Genomic DNA, 22843 nt, shown 5'->3' with positions numbered 1-22843 from the left:
CGCCGGGGTTAGTAGGATAGCTCCACTATATATATTTTATATATTATAGTCGAGCTAAAAACAATCATGGAAAATATAAGAACGCTTTTTATTGGCTTAATACAGGGGTATATAGATTTGCACTCTTCCAACCATCCGCGTGACTTTTCTGTCGTATATAACTCAACACGTATTCCTGAATTTTACGAGTACAGTAACAAGGCATGGGAGCTTGCGCACCTCTATATTTTCGTTTTTTTTTTTTTCATTATCCCCACGCTTTTTGAAAAGCATGGGGATGTTGTGCTTATCTCCACCGTCCACCTGTCCGTCCGTCTGTCTGTCCGTCCTGGCCAATATCTCCTCCTACACTTTAAGCACTAGAACCTTGAAACTTACACACATGGTAGCTATGAGCATATGTGCGACCGTGCACTATTTGGAATTTTGATCTGACCCCTGGGTCAAAAGTTATGGGGGTTTGGGCGGGCGGGTCAGAGATTTTCACTCATTTTGTATGTTTTTTTACATTTATAAATTTCCAATGCTTATTGGAATGGGTTAAATAAACCATGCATTGGCTAATTTGCTTAAATATCATATTGAAAATTATTCAGCTTAAAGGATACATAATACAAATTAATGGTTGTGGATATTTGAGCATGTCTATTTCACGCAAAGGAATTTTCTTTAAGGAGTATCTCATTTGCTGAGCTATTTAAAATTTTGTGCGTAATATTGATAAGTTTTAAAACATCATAGAAACTTGTAAGTATAAAAAGGGCACATAATTATGTCAAAATGCCAGTCAGAGTTACATAACTTTGCCTGCACAGTCCCCTTATGATATTTAGGCCAGCATTTTTTTATTATTTGTTTTATGGGAAATTTAAAAAAAAAATGAGTAGGGGGGGGGGATAAATAAAAATAAAAAGAAAAGCATGAAAAGTGAGCAGTCTACCAAAAAAATAAAAATAAAACTGTCTAAACCGATTATTTTTTTAAATGTGTTTTATATATCTCATTACACTGTTGTAGAAGCTTTTTCTAATAAAAGTAAACATATTTTTATATATATTTATAGGTAAAGGCACCTTTCGCATGTATTAATTAACTATATTGCTTCAATAGAGACTATTAAACACACCAGGGGGCCGTTTCTGGTACAATGCGTAACTTTACGGACGAAAATGTACGTACGTATAAAGTTACGTAGGCTTTTCTGAATGCGTAAGTGCGTTTCTATAAACCGAACGTAGCGTAAAACTTAGTTGCTATGTTTGAATAATCTCTAAACAGAAGTATGGTGATTGCGCGGACCTTATAGAGAACATTTGAAGAAATTCATAAAGTAGATTTAATTTGCTTTCTCTAACAAACTTTCGGTAGACTAAAGTACCTTATAAAGAGCAAAAAAGCGATGAAAAAAGGGGTCAACTGTAAAAAAAGTTCAATCTTTTGATTCTTTAAAAATTAAGTGTGGCCATTCTTTGTTGTGCTGGATATGCTCTTTGTTAAAACATAAGAGATGATTCTTACTGAAGCAAATCTTTCACGAAGGTTAGTCAGATATATTTCAAACTGGAATTGCTGGAGCAAACTGGATTAAAATGGATGGATAATACTGAGAAGACAGGAATGTGTATTGTAGCTTACACATCTGAATTGACAGAAACATAATCAAGGAGTTTCCTGACAGGAATTCAATTTACTGGAAGGGTATCTTTGATAATGTTTAGTGCATCACTGAATTACAAATGTAATGTCCTATAATGAGAAGAACATCAGCAATGGCCTCTGTAGAGAAGGTAGTATTTTTTTTAATTGTACTAGACTTGCGACACCTTAAGGGTTTCGCGGCATGGAATGAGTGGGGAGATCATATACAATTTTCAGCTTTCAGGAAGCAAGGACCCTCTGGACGTGAAACATCAGCTTTCCAACACTATATGATTCCAGTTCCATATCACATATTGCATTAGTTCAATGGGAAGAACATTAAACAGCATATTCACAAATCTCTGAAAAACAAACGGTGCTCAAAAATATTTAAAGTAGTCATTTACTATTTAATTGATTATGTCCTCTGATTGTTGCATTTTTAATTTAAATATGTGTTCCTATATGCATTTATTGTTGTTTTGACTTAAAAAACTAAAATGGATGCCCATTCTTAGTTTGCTGTCTTAGTCTACCCTAAATATATACATGTTTCTTGCATAATTGAATTATCAAAAACTGCATACTTGTAAAGGCATTGTCAGAGTTATTTGGTTAAGTTAGAGACAAAGTAAAGCAAATATATTTATTTTTCTTAAAATGAATTTTCCTCTGAAGCCCCCACTGGGATTCAAACCCAGATCTCTTTCCTCTGGGAAGGAAAGTATTCTATCTTGAAATACAAGGGCAAGTAAGAGGACAATTTGCAATTTTAAACCTATAAACATATAAACTTAATTTTTCACATGACCTTAGAAACAACACAGACATCTCCGAATCTGAAATACATTACAGTTACAATTCAGGTTTTTAGTATTGTGCATTGTACATGAATGTTTAAGTATTGTATTTATCCTTGGTACACAGAACTGCCTAAAGATGCGTAAAATACCAGTATTCAAATCTGAAAATATCCCATGTGTTTGTTTTACTCTGTTAGTATCCCTATTTTATTTCAATAAGCAGTTTTTTCCTTCTTCTGAAAATTTAACTAAATATCAGTTATGCTACTTTTTACATTCAGCAAATGACATGTGTCCGTAATGTCCATTTTGAAAATTTGGTTAAAAAAACATTATTTTTACCAAAAAGGTAGACTTAATAATTATTATTAAACAGTTGATGTATGTCGCCTAAAGAAACAAAAATGGGAAAGAAATAAAATGTTTAAAAATGTCAGTTACATGACTTATAACATTAAGTAGACGATATAGCTTTGATACTTTAGGATAAGAGTAGACCTTAACACAAATAGGATAAGAGTAGACCTGAACACAAAACTTAACCAAATTTTCAATTTTCTAACTATAAAAGGGGGCATTATTCAGTAAAAAAACAGAAAAAAATGGGTACAAAAAAATGTGTGTACGAAAACAATTGGGTAAGAAAAAATTATGCCGAAAAAATATATGCTAAAATAGCTTGGGGTCTTGACCACCAAAACGGCTTGGATTTTAATTATGCTGAAATAACTCGGGGTCATGACCACCAAACTGGCTTAGAATTCAATTATGCTGAAAAAGCTCAGGATCTTGACCACCAAACTGGCTGGGATTTTTATTATGCTGAAAAAGCTCGGGATCTTTACCACCAAACTGGCTTGGATTTGAATTATGCTCATAGTTCGGGTTCTTGACCACCAAACTGGCTTGCATTTTAATTATGCTGAAATAGCTAAGGATCTTGACCATCAAACTGGCTTGGATTTTAATTATGCCAAAATAGTTCAGGATCTTCACCACCAAACTGGCTTGGATTTTAAATATGCGGAAATAGCTCGAGGTCTCGGCCATGAAACTGGCTAGGATTTTAATTATGGTGAAAAAGCTCGGGTTCTTGACCACCAAACTGGCCTTGATTTTAATTATACCGAAATAGTTCCGGATCTTGACCACTAAACTGACTTGGATTTTAAATATGCTGAAATAGCTCAAGGTCTCCCCCACGAAACTGGCTAGGATTTTAATTATGCTGAAAGAGCTTGGGGTCTTGACCACCAAACTGGCCTGGATTTTAATTATACCGAAATAGTTAAGGATCTTGACCACCAAACTGACTTGGATTTTTATTATGCTGAAATAGCTCGGGGTATCCGCCACCAAACTGGCTTGGATTTTAATTATGGTTAGAAAGCTCGGGGTCTTTACCACAAAAATTGACCACCAAACTGGCTTGGATTTTAATTATACCGAAATAGTTCAGGATTTTGACCACTAACCTGACTTGGATTTTAATTATGCTGAAATAGCTCGGGGTCTCTGCCACCAAACTGGCTTGGATTTTAATTATGTTGAGAAAGCTCGGGTCTTGACCACAAAAATGGCTTGGATTTTAATTATGCTGAAATAGCTTGGGATCTTTACCACCAAAGTGGGCGGGGCCCTGGGGTGGGTAATGTGAACATGGATGGTCGAGACACTGTGTTGTCATAAGAAATCTTTAGTATTAATTTGAAGTCAATTGGTGAAGAATGGTGCGGCAGAGGCCGACGCGTATTCCCACGCCGCATGTTTGACCCAGGGGGCGCCCCAGGTTTGGTAATGCGGCCATGCATGGTTGAGATTGACCGTAACTATTGTCTTATGAGATTTCGAGTGCTTGACAGGTTAATGTAAGCCATCATGGAGAGGGGTGGTTTATGTGGGTTGGTGGTAATTTAAAAGATGAAGTTTCAAAAATAATTATAAAAATAAAATTTGGGGGGGGGGGAATTCTTGGGTGGGGCATGGGGGATAGTTTGGGTGTGCAGTGCATTGTGGTATGTCAGGTAGGTGTTGTTTTGTCAAAGTATGAATCAAATGTGATCATATATAAAGAAGTTATGGCAATTTAAGCAAAATGTTCAATTATCTAAGTATAAAAGGGGCAATAATTCTGTCAAATGCTTGATACAGTTTTCTGCTCTTGTTTATAGATTGGGATCATGTTGGTAAAGAAGAATGCAAAATATGAAAGCAATATGTCAAAGGACATAGAAAATATTGGAGGTGGTATGCAAACTTTAACATAGATTTATCAAAAATATGCATATTCTAAGTATAAAAGAGCAATAATTCTGTCAAAATGCTTGATACAGTTGTCTGCTCTTGTTTATAGATTGGGATCATGTTGGTTATGAAGTATGCTAAATATGAAAGCAATATGTCAAAGGACATAGAAAATATTTGAGGTGGTATGCAAACTTTAACATAGATTTATCAATAATACACTTTAACTCCAATATAGTGCGGTCCGTTATAACGCTGTGTCCAATATAACGCGGGGGATCCTTGGATCCCTTTTTTTCTCCAACCTTCCATTTCTGATTCAAATCCATGTTATGCAACTTCATGTATTTTCATAAATTCAAAGAAGCTGGCGATCACAGCTTGATTGCTTTATCCGCCCGTTTAACTGATTTTAATCGATTAGAGGTTAAACGACACTCGACAGCTAATTGGTGTTAATCTGTTGTGTAATGTCAATAAAGGTGTGAAAACAAGCGAGTCGGTGTTTATTACATGTATTCCCTATCAGAGCGGTTCGATGCGCTAATTTCAATAAGGCAAGTGCAAGCGGAATAATTATCAAATTAAAGTTATTTAAAACTATTACCTGTTTATGTTCCGTATTTATCGTGTACTGTATTTCGTTGGTATAAAATATGGCTGTGTAAGTTTGTTATTGTTTATTATATGCTACACATGCTTGATAAATAAAGTTATCTTTGTGTGTGTTTAATGTTTCAGTACGTATACGAAAAATACATTTAACAAGGGACAAAATTGTCACAAAACCAGGTTTTCATTGTGAAAAAAAAATCTGATAAAGGGAGAAAAGTCAAACTGAACTTTTGAAATGAACAAACAAAATTAACCCCCTTTATAAGTTTTTTTTTTTTTTAAATCTATTTTTAGTCGTGGCGACCTTGACATTGGAGATATTGACGTGATTCTTTCGTGCGACACACCGTCCCATGATGGTGAACAAATGTGCCAAATGATTTTAAAATCTCACAATGAATGACATAGTTATGGCCAGGACAAGCTCATTTATGGCCATTTTTGACCTTTGAACTCAAAGTGTGACCTTGACCTTGGAGATATCGACGTAATTATTTCGCGCTACATACCGTCCAATGATGGTGAACAAATGTGCCAAATGATTATAAAATCTGACAATGAACGACATAGTTATGGCCCGGACAAGCTTGTTCCACCAGCCCGCCCGCATTCGCCAATCTAATAACCATTTTTTTCCTTTGGAAAACCTGGTTAAAAATCCTGACGATTTATTTACATGCTAACGCAGTGTAATAGTTAACAGAGATGCACTTAAATTTTTGCCAGTTATCAGAAAGTCCACGGAAAGCACGTTTTTTACATGCTGCGTATGACGCAATAAAACATTTCTTTGTACATGTATCGTATTGCCTCGTATTGCATTCAATCTAAATTTAAATTCGCTCGTCCAATGAAAGCTGTGTCCCATAATGCACTGTACTAATTTTTCTGAAAAATGGCGTAGGCATATGAATTTGTTTACGAAGTTCGTAAACATATTTCTTGTCATAAATGTTAAACATTATTTTTTCGTAAGTGATGTAATTATATTGGATTATCGGATAAATGTGCACATTAGAAAAGCGGTTGTTATGCTGTTATCGCTTGATTCGGTTTACATGCATGTATTTGCGGTTGACAACACAGCATGAAGATACACAAGACCTATATTATAGGCTATACTTTACCTGTTTTTATAGCCCCTTAAATAAATTAGCTCAAAACTTATAACGCTTTCCGTTTATAACGCTGTTGAGTGGCTTGGACCCCGTCATCCGCGTTATATTGGAGTGACAGTGTATGCATATTCTTAGTATAAAAGGGGCAATAATCCTGTCAAAATGCTTGATACAGTTGTCTGCTCTTGTTTATAGATAAGGGTCATGTTGGTAAAGAAGTACATGTATGCAAAATATAAAAGTAATTTGTTAAAGGACAAAGAAAATATTTGGGGTAGTACACAAACTTTAACATGTGCACGCTAACAATAACGCCGACGTGATCAGGATAGCTCCATTATATATATTTCATATATATTAGTCGAGCTAAAAATAAGTGAAAATCTCTGACCCGTCTTCACCCCATCCCCTTTAACTTTTGACCCAGGGGTCAGATCAAAATTCCAAATAGTGCAGGGTCGCACATAATGCTCATAGCTACCATGTGTTTAAGTTTCAAGGTTCTAGTGCTTATGGTGTAGGAGATAGTGGCTAGGACAGACGGACAGACTGATGTTGGAGATAACCACAATGAACCTGTTAACAGCCAACTAACGCTGCCAACAAAGCACAAGCTTTACGTGTCAGGATGCGGCACTATCTATACAAACTGCATAAGGAATTACAAGACGCTTAGGGTTTGAGGGACACCAAACCTGATTATGAGTCTTCCACACCTTAAGCATCTTAATAACCCTTTGCATGCTGGGAAATTTGTCGTCTGCTCAAATGTCGTCTGCTGAATTTCTAAAATCAGCATTTTCTTCATTTTTTTTTCAAAGAATACTATCAGAATAGCAAACAGTTTGGATCCTGATGAGACGCCACGTTCTGTGGCGTCTCATCTGGATCCAAACTGTTTTCAAAGGCCTTTAAAATTCGGTTCCCGCACTGAAAGGGTTAAATATACTTATTTGCTTGTGTACATGTACCTGATAATAAATTATTATTATTACCTGTTTTGGCATCAACAAGCTTTATCGATTGGCTCTCAAATTTTGCACATAAACGCTACACGATCAACCAATATGCCTTTTCATTTCAAGTCGGAAAGCAATTTAGCCCTTATTCGGCCATAAAAGGGTGGAGGATCTATTTAAAGTACAACTATTCCAGATACAAAAATATGAATTCATTTATTTAATGCACTTATTTTCTTCTCTTTTGCTACGAAATGACCATAAACCAGCTTACGCATATTTTGCATTAGCAGATAATATTTCTTTTTTTACATATGAAAGGTAAAAATAAATTCAAGCAGCATTTTATAATATAAATTTTAAAATGCACTCAATCATGCACTTTTAAACAATATTATTGTAATTCTGTTATTTATAATCATATTAATAATGCCTCATTTTTCTCAATTTTATGGTTTACTATCTATTTTTCCCAATTTTATGGTTTATCTTGATTATTTTCTGAATTCAAAAGACACTGGCTTAAAAAAACTGTCTATGCATGTAACTGTTTATTGAAATCTCTTTATGAGTGATTATAAATGCATGATAATATTCTAACATGTTATGTAATAGATAAATCTATATTGTTTGTATTTTTCGTAAACATTATTAGCCACCGTTGTGGTCAAACATATTTTTTTGTTTTATTAATGACTTTGTTTCACAGAATACTGTAACAGAGCTACAGATAAGGTGCGCATTTGTGTAAATACCCAATGTAAAATTGCCGATTACGCATAGAAAAATAAAACCATGCGTTCCGAAACCCAATTGAAATTGCCGATTACGCATATCATATTTTTCCTTTGCATAACGAGTAAATTTGTCCCGGAAATACCCTGGTCAGAAATACCCGGATTCTTTCCGCTTTGTCCAAGTGCTTTCAGTATAACCTTCCGCACAATAATATGTACGGAAAAAAGTGTCTTTGTGACTACGTGTTATTGTTGTGAAAATGTCGAAACCGTGAGGCCTTAAAAATGGAAACATCGTATCCTAGGAACAAAGAAACTCAATTTTAAGATATTTAACCGCAGGCAACACAAAATCAGAAGCGGAAAATATAGTGAAACTAATTCTTGACGATATTATGTCGGAGGCAATCGCTGTCAGTGCTAACATTGTAAGAAAACTGGTGGAAAAAATCGTTGAACTTTTTTTTAAAATCAAGACTGTATATTATGGATACATCTACATAATTACACAAAATCTCTGAAACTAATCAATTAAGAGTGGAACTACAACCAGCTTATTCAGGTAAGCAGGTGAGAATTTAAGACAATGAACATACCCAATTTTAAAACAAAGGTACCCAATTGTCAATTAAAGTACCCGGTAGTGGGTACCGACTTTTTTGTACCCAATTGAATATGAAAATACCCAATTGAACTCAAAAGTAGTGGGTATTAACCAAATTACTCAGAAAAGTTATCTGGAGCTCTGCTGTAACGTACAATCTTTATACGGAATGAAGGAGTTTTTATTTACAAGTACACTTTTTGTATTTTTTTGATAGTCTACTTAATTTTTGTTTTACTGTTAAACAAAATAACGCCGCACGCGTCAGACTAATGTCGTTACAATCTAGAGTTTAAATGAAATTATGTCACACGATAGACGTATTAAAATATTTAACTGCATGTCCGACTTGTCGTCATTAAAGGGGCCTTTTCACAGATTTTGGCATTTTTTAACTTATTCATTAAATGCTTTATATTGATAATTGTAAACATTGGATCGTAAAAGCTCCAGTAAAAAATCAAGAATAAAATTTAAAAAAGGAAAAGAACATTGCCCGGAGCAGGTTTCGAACCAGTGACCCCTTGAGTCCTGCCAGAGTCCTGAAGTAAAAACGCTTTAGCCTACTGAGCTATTCCGCCGAGTACACATACTAGACGTATTTTATACGTTATATAAGCAATCTTCGTAGTTTCACAAAATTTAACGACAAAAACAGAACTCTCCAAATTATTCAATCGTTTCGCGTTGCAACGCTTTATAATTTTTAGGTTTTAAAATCGTCAAAAGATGCATATAATGGCTATATTAGACCATGGTAAATGTTCAGTATTACTGTTTCCTCACAAATATCATAACTAAAACGAAAATTTGCGAATCTGAAACAACTTTTTTCAATTTTGTCAATTTACCAAAGCGTGAAAAGATCCCTTTAAATTGAAGTAGTCATCAAATTCAAGATTTAAAATGAAAATACATCACAAGATATATGTATTTCATACCATACGAGTTTTTAAGGATATTTTCAGATCTGAATACTGGTATTTTACATGTGTTAAACTTTAACTGTAATGTATCGCAGATTCAGAGATGTATGTTTTGTTGTAAAGGTCATTTAACCCAACATATCTCAGACACAAAGAGTGTCCAAATTTGTGCGAACAATTAAATTAAAACTAAGACATTTATCGATTGTCATTACCTGCTGTATTATTTATTTGTGTACTGACATATATTCAATTGTGGTGAAATCAACCGGGATCACCTTGGTGAGAATCTGGTGGAAAAATCACTGCACTAACCTGAGACATCAGTCTGTCATGATTGATTGCTCAGTTGTACATATTTTTCTAATTCTGGCTACCATAACTTTAAATGTCGCTTTTTATGACTTTTGACTGGCGCGACTTTATAGTTATGGACCAACCCCATTAGGAAAGTCAACCAGAAAATGCCCAAAAGTGGACAGTTAACAAAGACCGGTCCAAAACAGCTTTTAAATGCAGTTATTGGCCCATATCAATCACTTGATTGGAAAGATTGACATTTTTCACATTTAACTGATACATTCTTTCACAAACTACTATCTTAAACATTATAAATTTATCTATTATGCTCTTACATATGGAGAAAAACAGCGATGCGACAGACTTTTTTGAAATGCGAATCTCCCGAGATTTCACGGTCATATGATGGTATTTCTACTTTTAGTAACATACCATGTGCTCAAGTGTTTTCAAATTCAGAATGACATTTCCCGGTATTTTAGAATATTCTGGCTTGTTTTGTGAACAAATTGTAGTGTAAATACAAACTAAAAGTAAATATTTAAAACTACCCGATTCACACTGAAATCAGTTTTATAATCCACCAGACTTATGTTGTTAATCACAAATAATAGATTTCACAAAACGAAAGTGATGTTTACAATTTCAGCAAAAAAATGTCAAGGTCGTTCGAAAGTATCCAAATTAAAACTAGTCTTGGACAAAGCGACAATGGTGTCAAAATTGTGAATTTCAGACTGATGAGAGTTATTTTCATCTATTGTAAGATGCATTTGAAACATTTGAACCTTAAAATATTCCTCGGTGCAGTAATTTATATTCATTCATCAATATATGTAGAAATGTATCCAAGAAAATGAGTATTCTTTGATTTATAGCGTGACATAAATATGTTACCACTCTGGTTGACTTTCGATACAGGGTTGGCTTGAGCGTACAGGTATGTCAATACTATATAAATTGTACGCTGAAGTTTCTTTAGCTAATATTTTTCTAATGTTGACAGACCATTGACATTGCTGGGGTTTGTTGAGTTAAAGACTTATTATCATCAGGGGCAGGAAGACATTATAGACATTAAATAGCGTATCATTACGTAGACAACAGTTGCACAACTGTATGCGTAAAAGGTAAATCAGTATATTAATAATTATGTTGACAACTAGCTTACGTAGCAACGTCCGAAAATATGAAATATCCGACATCTATTTCAATATTTAAAATTCAAGATATAATGACTACTGAACTGTTTTACTTTAAGGAAAAAACAGTAAAAGTATGTTTTTTATGAAAATGAAACACAACAAACAATATACTTATCATGATAACGGCTAAACGACTTATTATCCCAATATAACACTGTCATTGAATCGCACATTTCAATTAAAAATTATTTCCCTTGAATGTTAATGCATATTGATATAACGAATTCATCAAACGTTATCAAACATGAGTAATTTGCATTGCATCGGATTCCCACAATATTATGTGGATGTAAATCGGATCCGGTTGTTGTTTATGTGTCAAGCTCATTTTGCCAGTGAGATACTTAAATTTCTTGCGTAGTAAAATCGGCTAGATTGAACTTTACCGGTACGCAGTTGTTTACCACTATCAAATCTACTGTAAAGTACACAAAGATACTTACATAATTCTGCCGTATCTGTCTGAATAAACATCCGCTGCACAAAATATAGATATTGTATTAATGATTATTAAACACAATCATATTTTTCTGTGTTTATTGAATTAATGACACTGAGTTTCTTTGTCGCGTTACAAGATGGCGGATGTCTAACGCTGTTTGTGAAGTGACGTCACAATGTTTATTTGAGCGCGTGCCCGTTCCCACAAAAAAAGTTTAAACACAAAATACTCGAAAACTTGATTTTTGCCAGGTATAACCCCTACGCCAACAGGTAGATCGCATTCTGGTCCATATACATGTCAAATTTCAGCAAACGTGTTCGGCCAGTTTTCAAGAAACTCAAATCGCGGCTATATGCCTCAACTTAACGAAACTTAGCCCCCTTTATCATTCGTTCGAATGAACGTCATCAATGATGACGTCCAATACATCACTCATTCCATATTTACTGATCAATGATAATGTACAGTTAAGTACAGTATGGTTTTAGAAGAATTAACAAACTATGTAGCTTGTATTCACTTGTTGCACTTCTAGATAATTTTATAACAATCAACATCATGTTTTTACCATGTTTATATTTATACTTGTGTGCAAAATATTAAAAAAAACAACAACTGATTTTCACTCACAAATTCATTTAAAATGATAATCTTTTTTCTGTGATAAATTAACATTGTTCATGTATGCTTCTATTAATTTGAGACAATACGCATTTGCAATTATCATAAAGTATGCTTCTTCACATATATAATTATATTTTATTTTATGTTCAATATTTAAAAAAAATGCATGGATTGGTAAAATATATGTCAGGGTATGTACCAGTTGTGATTAGTTATAAATACAAAATTTGAGAAATTAGGATCCATCCTGGGTCATTGGTATGGAGTAATTGGTATGAAAAGCGTGCACTTGTGTAAACCTGAATCAGTTAACATGCTTTACCAACACAATGACTGAAATATTTGTGAAAAAGTTCAGTCACTCATAATATACTTAAACATAATGCCATTCACTAATGGAAACTTATGCATCAATTCAAATTCATGGAAAAGTTTTACACATCTGGCTTAATGTACATATGAACAAAACATATATAAGATCGCGGTGGTGTAGTGGATGAGGTGTCCGCCTAGCGATCGGGAGTTCATGGGTTCGAACCCCAATCGGGGTGCGTTCTCATTAAATCCTCCATAGACACCTAGTACTGGTTCTTCCCAGGAAACGGACTCGATTATGTCCCTCTGCCTATAATGCTCGAAAGAGCGATTGGCAGTATACAAAGATAGATAAGATAGAACACAGGGAGAAAGCAAACCATTTTTAAATGTTCCTATTTTTATGAAGTTAAATTTTACTGGTTGAATCATGTCAGGATGACACAATTTATTCTTGCAAGTTCCTAATAATTATGCTATTAAAAAATATGTGCCCATATACTTGATATTAAATTTCTATTACATTTTTTTAAAAATCAGTAAAAATTGTGCTATTCAAATGTTTTTTCATGTGTTTGGGAAAGATACATTATTATGAGAATATGTTAAATCTGTTGTTTTTTTTCAGTTCAAATCTTCAATATTTTTTTTTCAATTGATTTTTTAACACATACACTTATACCATACATGTCCGCAAAAAGCTTTATTTAGTGCAAAACAAACAACTTCTTTTGAATTTATATTGTCTTATAAGTTATCTTTTTGACAAATAACTTAATGTGAATATTATGCATAACTATGGTGTTAAAAGTAAAGAAACAAAAATGGTATTTAATAGTATTTAAATTATTTGATTGCAATGGAAGTAAATGCTCTACACAACACAAACATTGTCTATTTTATGTTTCTTATTTATTTGTACAAGTTAATTGATTTAAAACATTAAAAAATACATTTACTTATAATAATAAAGACAGTATACCTTATTCTAATATTTCCCAACAAAAAATGGTATAAAATAACTGAATGTACAAAAAATGAGAAAATTCGCAGCATTGCTTTTCACAATATAAGATAAAATAAAGTGGGTTTACTGCATTAGTGTAGAACTTTGAATGGTATAAATGGACATTACAGTATGTACAAAAACACAGTATAGAGTTTAAAGAAATGTGTTCAAAGATATTGGAAAAAAATTGATTGTTGATAGTTTTCTGTCAATCTGTGTGACCACCTATAAAGAAAAAAGGTTCCAAATAACTTCTTATGACATAACAATTTTATTTGAACATATCAATCAAACTGCATTTAATGTGTCCATTTTTTGTCACTGAATACGTTTTTTGTCACTGTGAATGGTGGTGGTGGTGGTGGTGGTGGTGATGGTGGTGGTGGTGGTAGCAGAAGAAATAGTAGTAGTAGTAGTAGTAGTAGTAGTAGTAGAAGTAGTAGTAGTAGTAGTAGTAGTAGTAGTAGAAGTAGTAGTGGTAGTAGTAGTAGTAGTAGTAGTAGTAGTAGTAGTAGTAGTAGTAGTAGTAGTAGTAGTAGTAGTAGTAGTAGTAGTAGAGTAGTAGTAGAAGAAGTAGTAGTTGTAGTAGTAGTAGTAGAAGTAGTAGTAGTAGTAGTAGTAGTAGTAGTAGTAGTAATAGTAGTAGTAGTAGTAGTAGTAGTAGTAGTAGTCGAAGTAGTAGTAGTAGTAGTAGAAGTAGTAGTAGTAGCAGTAGTAGTAGTAGTAGTAATAGAGTAGTAGTAGAAGTAGGTGGTGGTGGTGGTAGCAAAAGAATAGTAGTAGTAGTAGTAGTAGTAGTAGTAGTATAGTAGTAGTAGTAGTAGTAGTAGTAGTAGTTGTAGTAGAAGTAGTAGTAGTAGTAGTAGTATAGTAGTAGTAGTAGTAGTGTAGTAGTAGTAGTAGTAGTAGTAGTAGTAGTAGTAGTATAGTAGTAGAGCAGTAGTAGAAGTAGTAGTAGTATAGTAGTAGTAGTAGAGTTAGTGTAGTAGTAGTAGTAGTAGTAGTAGTAGAGTAGTAGTAGTAGTAGTAGTAGTAGTAGTATAGTAGTAGCAGTAGAAGTAGTAGTAGAGTAGTAGTAGTAGTAGTAGTAGTAGTAGTATAGTAGTAGTAGTAGTAGTAGTAGTAGTAGTAGTAGTAGTAGTAGTAGTAGTAGTAGAAGAAGTAGTAGTAGTAATAGTAGTAGTAGCAGCAGCAGCAGCAGCAGCAGTAGCAGCAGTAGTAGCAGTAGTAGTAGTAGTAGAAGTAGTAGTAGTAGTAGTAGTAGTAGTAGTAGTAGTAGTAGTATGCATTACAAAAATGCAGTTAGCCTTACATTTGGTAAAATTTAAATATATTACAAGGGAGGCAAATCTGTAACAATAAATTTAAACTTATTGAATTTGTTTCCCCTGTAGTGAATTTGAAAATAGAGCCAACAACAGCAGATTTAGCCTAAGTATTCCTGGGTATGTTTAAGTATATTTTCTGTACCCAGGGTATATTGTAGCATTCATAAGAGTACCCAGGTAACTTTCAAGTAGTACCACAGCTGACAAAGACCAATCTAACTCAACTGAGCTAACATGTCGACAGGTTGTATATCACAGTCTCTACAGTATAATTTATTTTACGCAGTTTTGACAAAATGATATATGCATGATATTATTTCCAAAGAAATGGATCTTGATGCAGAACTGCTGCTTAAACTGCAAATGTGCAAAATTCAACAATAAAGTGACAATCGTATACACATTTATAAGAAGCGCTGTTGACATATCAATTAAAATTGTATACAGTAATCTACATTTTTGTAAATAGTTGCATTTATATTATGTTGCTGTGTCAATGAATGACAATTATACAGTTATCTGTGCTAAAATTAATTGAATTAATATTAGCACAGACTACTGTATAATTGTCATTCATTGACACAGCAGTATAATATAAATGCAACTATTTACAAAAACATAGATTATACAATGCTAATACATAATTCTTACAGAAAAAGTATACTTTTACCCCTGTTTACAATGAATCAATTCTATCACTCATCAAACATCACATTCGTTGAGTTCAACTTGGCGTCTTGTGATGGGTAAAGCCTTGTTCAAAACGAAAGTTGAATGAAATGTCAAAAGGAAAATCGAACAAATCATAACAACAATCGATTCGAACATGTAAAATTTCCTCTTTTAGCAAAACTCCAATCCACCATCGTACACAATATATCCTGCACAATCAACGAAGGATTTCCGTTTCAGTATCTTTCCATGCCCTACCACGATCTTAATATAGATAAAGGTTTAAATTAACTAAAATGATGTTGCGCTCGTAGATTTCGTAGTCGACATTCGGTTCTCCGAAATATGGTGCATACGCCGCCATATTTACGCTTAATTACTGAGTTACGTGAGCCTTTGAGCACACGTAACTTTACGTGCAAAAATATGGTAAACGTAACTTTACAAAGTTTATAGAAACGCTACTAACTGAAAGTTTTGCACTTACGCATGATTTTTGAACGTACGTAGTTTTAAGAAACGGTCCCCAGGTGTGTAGTGTATTATAGTGGTCGTAAAACTTTTGTTGAGTGTATATCATATGTATGTTTATAACAAATATAGCATGCATTTGACTTAAATAACAAAGACTTGAAAACTGTTTACATTGTTTAATAGCTTTAAATAACAACCAACTTTGTAACTTTCATCCATGGGTGGAATATGCACACTAAAAATACTCTTTAATATACAACAGACTTTATATCATGATAATTTGTATCAATCATGAGAAAAAATGAGCCACGTAACAGAAAATTGGACTTTAGGGATTGAGACCATTTTGGCTCCAAAAGAGCAGTATGATCAGCTGATCCAACATGTTCAACATAATTGTCATTCAGTCAGTGCTTCTAAAGATGTTAAGCGAACACGTAGGATCCTGATCAGACTGCGCTTGAATTGATCTTGGTCCAAACTTTGTGTAGTGAAAGTTCTAGTACATAAAACGTGAATATTTCATTTAAGAAACCGAGAGTTATAGACTTATAAAATCATTTCATTTTTTATTCAGAGAGAGTTAGTGTTTATATTTGTAAAGTGAACACACGGGACATGACTCAATATTTGGTGTGTAACATCGTTATGAGGCTCTCTTTGAAGTTTGTTCAAATCATGCAGAAAATTTGCCCTCACTAGGGGTTACTCACAACAGTTTTGCTTATAAATATAAATAATATAATCATTATCTGAAACCTCAAGGCCCATTGGTTTGTTACGTTGCATGCCAACCATATAGTGGTTCTTTTGCTAAGTTTCCTCAAAGCATGTCTCCGTGGTCAAAACTGTTTGCGCTTCAGTGGTCAACTGATTTATATAGATAAATGTACTATTTGATAATCCCTATCAACACAGAAACCGCAAGGGTCAGGGGTTCAATATTTGGTGTAAAACATGTTAGTGTTTTCTTCTTTTAGGTGTGATCAAATCATACATTTGGAGTAAAAATTAACCTGTCCTTGTTTCACATGATAAATTTTTACTTATATAATAAAGAGCTTAAACAATCTTATTCTCTCAAAACGCATGGGTTATGTGATAATTATTTTGTATGTGACATTGTATGGCGGTAATCTTCATAGGTTTTGTATCATGTCCATTGGCTTCACATTAGCCCCAACAAAATATTGAGGTAAAAGACACAAAATACCTAGAAACCTAGATTTATTTCATTGAACATTTTCTTAAGTGAAAGCCGTATAAAGAATTAAATAGTACATGTAACAAGGATTTAAATTGTTCTAGTAGAATTACTCTGCTGACTGTATATAACTTACTCGCAAGATTAATTATATATAGAAAACAACTTTTGAACTATGTAATTGTATATTTTTAAAATAGTATTTTATTTTTATAATTTCGTAAAAGACTCAAAGTATTGTCAAAACAAAATGGTGTAAACTTTTGCACATTATTTTGTTTCCCTCTTATTTACAGTTTAAGTTCAAATGAAAATTTCTATGGAATGTGTTGTCTGTATTATTTTAAGGAGAAACAGCAATGCAATTTTCTTGGTTATATAATAACAGAGAGAGCTATATAAATGTGAAGATAATAATAACCCTTGGAACAAATACATAGAGCCAATTGAGCACATTTATTAACAAAGCCTGAGGTGTAATAAATTTACTTGCATTCCTTGCAGTACCAATCCTGCAGTATGAAAACATTATGTACAGTTGATAGAACATCATATTTCGGCTTAATAATAACTCATTTTTGAAAAAGACATTAAAATGTATTTCTGATTTACAAAACTGATCAAATAATTAAGAAATAAATTCCATTTACTTTTTCATGACATTTTGAAAGTCAAAAGGGGAGTAGGGGGGAATGAGGGGGTATAATGTGGGGTGTGGTAATTTATTAGATGTTAAAAAAAAATAATATTTTTTGGGGGGGGTGGGGGTGTGGGGTAGGGGGGGGGGGTAGGGGGGTAGGGGGGAGTGAGAAGGGCATAATGTGGGGTGTGGTAATTTATTAGATGTTTAAAAAAAAATTGGGGGGGGGGAGGGGGGTTGGGGGGGAGGGGGAGTGAGAGGGGGGTATAATGTGGGGTTCGGTTATTAATAAGATGTTTAAAAAAAAATAAAAATAAAAAAATTTGGAGGGGGGATGGGGGGGGGGGTAGGGGGGTGGTGGTTGAGAGGGGTGTATAATGTGGGGTGTGGTAATTTATTAGATGTTTTAAAAAATGTTGTTTTTTTTTTGGGGGGTGGGGGGTAAGGGGGGTGGGGGTGAGAGGGGGGTATAATGTGGGGTGTGGAAATTAATTAGATGTTTTAAAAAATCTGGGGGGGAGGTGTAGGAGGGGTGGGGGTGAGAGGGGGGTATAATGTTGGGTGTGGAAATTTATTAGATGTTTAAAAAAATATTGTTTTTTAAGGGGGGTACGGGGGGGGTAGGGGGGGTGGGGGTGAGAGGGGAGTATAATGTGGGGTGTGGTAATTTATAAGATGTTTAAACAAAATATTTTTTTTAGGGGGGGGTGGGGGTGTGGGGTAGGGGGGGGGTAGGGGGGTAGGGGGGAGTGAGAAGGGCATAATGTGGGGTGTGGTAATTTATTAATGTTTAAAAAAAAATTGGGGGGGGGAGGGGGGTTGGGGGGTAGGGGGAGTGAGAGGGGGTATAATGTGGGGTTCGGTTATTAATTAGATGTTAAAAAAAAATAAAAAAAATAAAAATTTGGAGGGGGGATGGGGGGGGGGGGGGTGGTAGGGGGGGTGGTGGTTGAGAGGGGTGTATAATGTGCGGTGTGTGGTAATTTATTAGATGTTTTAAAAAATGTTGTTTTTTTTGGGGGGGTGGGGGGTAAGGGGGGTGGGGTGAGAGGGGGGTATAATGTGGGGTGTGGAAATTAATTAGATGTTTAAAAAAAAATTCGGGGGGGAGGGTGTAGGAGGGGTGGGGGGTGAGAGGGGGGTATAATGTTGGGTGTGGAAATTTATCAGATGTTTAAAAAATATTGTTTTTTAAGGGGGGTACGGGGGGTAGGGGGGGTGGGGGTGAGAGGGGAGTATAATGTGGGGGTGTGGTAATTTATAAGATGTTTAAACAAAATATTTTTTTTAGGGGGGGGGTGGGGGTGTGGGGTAGGGGGGGGGGTAGGGGGGAGTGAGAAGGGCATAATGTGGGGTTGTGGTTATTTATTAGATGTTTAAAAAAAAATGGGGGGGAGGGGGGTTGGGGGTAGGGGGAGTGAGAGGGGGGTATAATGTGGGGTGCGGTTATTTATTAGATGTTTAAAAAAATAAAAAAAATAAAAATTTGGAGGAGGATGGAGGTAGGGGGGTGGGGGTTGAGAGGGGTGTATAATGTGGGGTGTGGTAATTTATTAGATGTTTAAAAAAAAATATTTTTTTTTTTGGGGGGGTGGGGGGGGGTAAGGGGGGTGGGGGTGAGAGGGGGGGTATAATGTGGGGTGTGGTAATAATTAGATGTTTTAAAAAAAATTCAGGGGGGTGGGGGTGTAGGAGGGGTGGGGATGATAGGGGGTATAATGTTGGGTGTGGTAATTTATTAGATGTTTAAAAAAAAAAAAATTTTTTTGGGGGAGGGGGGGTAAGTGGGGGTGAGAGGGGGGTATAATGTGGGGTTTGGTAATTTTTTAGATGTTTAAAAAAAAAATTAAGGGGGTACGGGGGGGGTAGGGGTGAGAGGGGAGTATAATGTGGGGTTGTGGTAATTTATAAGATGTTTAAAAAAAATTGTGGGGTAGGGTGGTAGGGGGGAGTGAGAGGGGGTATAATGTTGGGTGTGGTAATTTATAAGATGTTTAAAAAAATTGAGGGGGGGGGGGTGGGTGGCAGGGGGTTTAGGGGGTGAGTGGGGGTATAATGTGGGGTGGGGTAATTTATTAATGTTTAAAAAAATGGGGGGGGGATGGGGGGTGAGAGGGATGTATACTGTGGGGTGTGGTAATTTATTAGATGATGTTTAAAAAAATGTGGGGGGGTTGAGATTGGGGGGGGGGGAGAAATATAGGTTGGGGTGATGTTGGGAAACAAGTATGCAAAATATAAAAGCAATATGTCAAGGGACAATGAAAAAAAAATGACCTCACACTGACATGAACACATATCCTCTATTTATTAAACATGAAATTTAAACTTATTGCAAATGTTTCCCCTGTATATGAGAAAGATATAATAGTGTATTACCTCCCCTGTCCAGCTTATATTTATATTAATCAACAAAATTAAACATTTACACAATATTTATTATACAAAATATACAAAAAAAATCTCATATTCTGATAATATTTTTACTGATCCACTTTATTTTTCTCAAATGATGATGTTTCATTGGATTGATAATTTTAGATTTTGGATTACAGACCAGTTGCTTCAGTTATATTGTTCAGAGTTTGCCCTGTTGGCCGCGTATGCGTTCTTAAGTTATCATCCAAAAACTATTTTACTATTTCAGGTCACCGTGACGTTGACCTTTGACCTAGTGACCTCTAAATCAATAGGGATCATCTGCGAGTCATGATCAATGTACCTATGAAGTTTCATGATCCTAGGCCCAAGCGTTCTTGAGTTATCATCCGGAAACCACCTGGTGGACGGACCGACCGACAGACTGATCGACAGACCTACATGTGCAAAGCAATATACCCCCCTCTTCTTCGAAGGAGCGCATAAAAACATCATTTCACAGAAAAATAGTTCAGTCATCAATACTTCCCGCATTTTTTTCTCTGTTTGAAATGATGAGTTTCAACATTAAAATATATCTCCCAATATAATCATATATAATAATTCTTAATTTAAAGACCCGTTAGTGGGTTTGAAAATGAACATGAACTTTGAATTAACGACTCTTTCTTTGGATTTACATCGTGATGAGTATGGGTTTAAAAGCCTAACTTTTTGTAAATAATATTTGTTTAATCATATTGTAATAATAACTGAACAACTGAAGAGTTACATACCTGTGTTGATCAGATATACACTGAGGGCAGCACAGCTGTTTGTGCAGGTTGCAGAATTGGTCAATTTTATGGTCCTTATGAACATCACAAGTTTGTAGAAAATCCACCACCTTTTTTGAAACTTGCCATTTATCTATTTCGACCCTTCCAAATGTAGTATGTTTAGCCAAGGCTTTACCATGTGGATCAATACAGGTTCCACAATAAAACCGTTCACACTGTTTACAATAGAAATCAGCACTTGTCGCAACATTATTCTGGTCTTCACAGGCATTACAAATATAGTCCTTCACTTCATGCAAACCCAGCTCAACTGAAGACTGAGAACTTGTTGCCATTTTATAAATTCACTGGTTTTAACAAAGTCACTTTCTGACACTATAATTACAAACAAACCTGCATCAGTATAGAAACATAATATACATACATATATATTTTATACTATTTACATTTGATCAACATTTAACACTTTTAACATGACTCAGAAAATTGCATGTGAACTTGTAAAACATTGTCCCACGTATAACCCTAAAAGCTCTTTGCGACACAGTTGTGTGGGACTAGTGACCAGCCTCACTACGTCATGATGTAAACTGTCACGTGAGAACATGTACAGTGAGTGTCACTTTACTTTTAACCTACTGGAATGAAATTGTAAGAAGTGCATTGAATACATAAACTGCTAATTTAAACTGCCTTAAAGCATAGAAGTCTACAATGAAGATAGTTTCGAAACATAAAGTACAAATTACTGCCAGGTTAATAAGAATGCATACATGCCATACGTCCCGGATTGTCCGGGACAGTCCCGGAAATGAAGAACTTGTCCCGCTGTCCCGGAAATCTGTCAAATGTCCCGGAAATTTACAAAATCCATAGATACATGTACCTTATCTTAGGCTTAACTGCACCTCGAATCTGTGTATTTCTGCAGCGTCACCATGACAATGCCTACCCGAATAGGCAGACTACCCTACGTGTCAAAATCGATCAATTAACAGGGGTCCTGTTATCATATCGATTGTCTCACCTTCGCGGTCAAACCGAAAAGGCGGCATTGTTTAATGTGGTTGTTATCCCGCTGCGTAAGGGCAAAGGATAGTTGTTCACACATCTGAAGTCCAACATCGCTGAGTAAAAAATTTAAAGCAGTTTATGTTTGCACGTTTAACCGACAAAGAAGTTGAGTAAACAAGTAAGCATATAAAAACGTCAACCTAAATTAATTATATAAATGAATAAAGGCTTATCAACAACTACGCGTTACACACCGGTCTTAATAACAATAACGCAGTGACGTCACCATCTATGTTTAGAACGCTTACACTGAAAACACGTGGCTTGTATCTAGTAACGGAAGTACTAATGTTTAATTTGACATTAATAGATCAAGTGTATTTTGGATAGGCTTTCGAACTTTTGCAATTAACGATGCGAAACAAAAAAAAAACGTACCAAAAATGCATATGTCTATAAATATCGCTACATTTTATACATGTCCCGGAAAATCGGCAAAAGTCCCGGACAATTTAACTCAATGTCCCGGAATTGGTCTGAAAAATTATGGCATGTATGAAGAATGGTACATTTTATTTAAAACTAGTTCCAGATTGGCTATGTTATGACATTTGAACTTGAATTGTGACTTTGACATGGGTCTTTGTAAAGAATACTTGTTAAACAATACAATATAGTCACTACTTATACAGAATGTAAAATTCTGCCTCATATGCTAGCCAAACTTACTTAAAGGGACATTTTCACGTTCGGTAAATAGACAAAATTAAACAAAAATGTTTCAGTTTTGCAAATTTTCGTTGTAGTTATG

The 22843-nt window shown here is 34.9% G+C and overlaps 1 protein-coding gene across 1 annotated transcript in view; it reads right to left on the bottom strand.

The window, feature by feature from the left end:
- Nucleotides 1–21585, bottom strand: part of LOC127871198 (uncharacterized) — a 173464-nt gene extending 151879 nt beyond the window's left edge. The window contains exon 1 of the mRNA XM_052413941.1: nt 21016–21585. Within this exon, the coding sequence (XP_052269901.1) occupies nt 21016–21353 (338 nt within the window). The 5' untranslated portion in view covers nt 21354–21585. The remainder of the gene's footprint in view (nt 1–21015) is intronic.
- Between the last annotated feature and the right edge of the window lie 1258 nt (nt 21586–22843).

The sequence above is a fragment of the Dreissena polymorpha genome, chromosome 3 (genome assembly GCF_020536995.1).
Source record: "Dreissena polymorpha isolate Duluth1 chromosome 3, UMN_Dpol_1.0, whole genome shotgun sequence".
Taxonomy (NCBI): Eukaryota; Metazoa; Mollusca; class Bivalvia; order Myida; family Dreissenidae; genus Dreissena; species Dreissena polymorpha.
The sequence above is the reverse complement of the archived record's forward strand: the minus strand, read 5'-3'. Positions and strand labels throughout refer to the sequence as shown.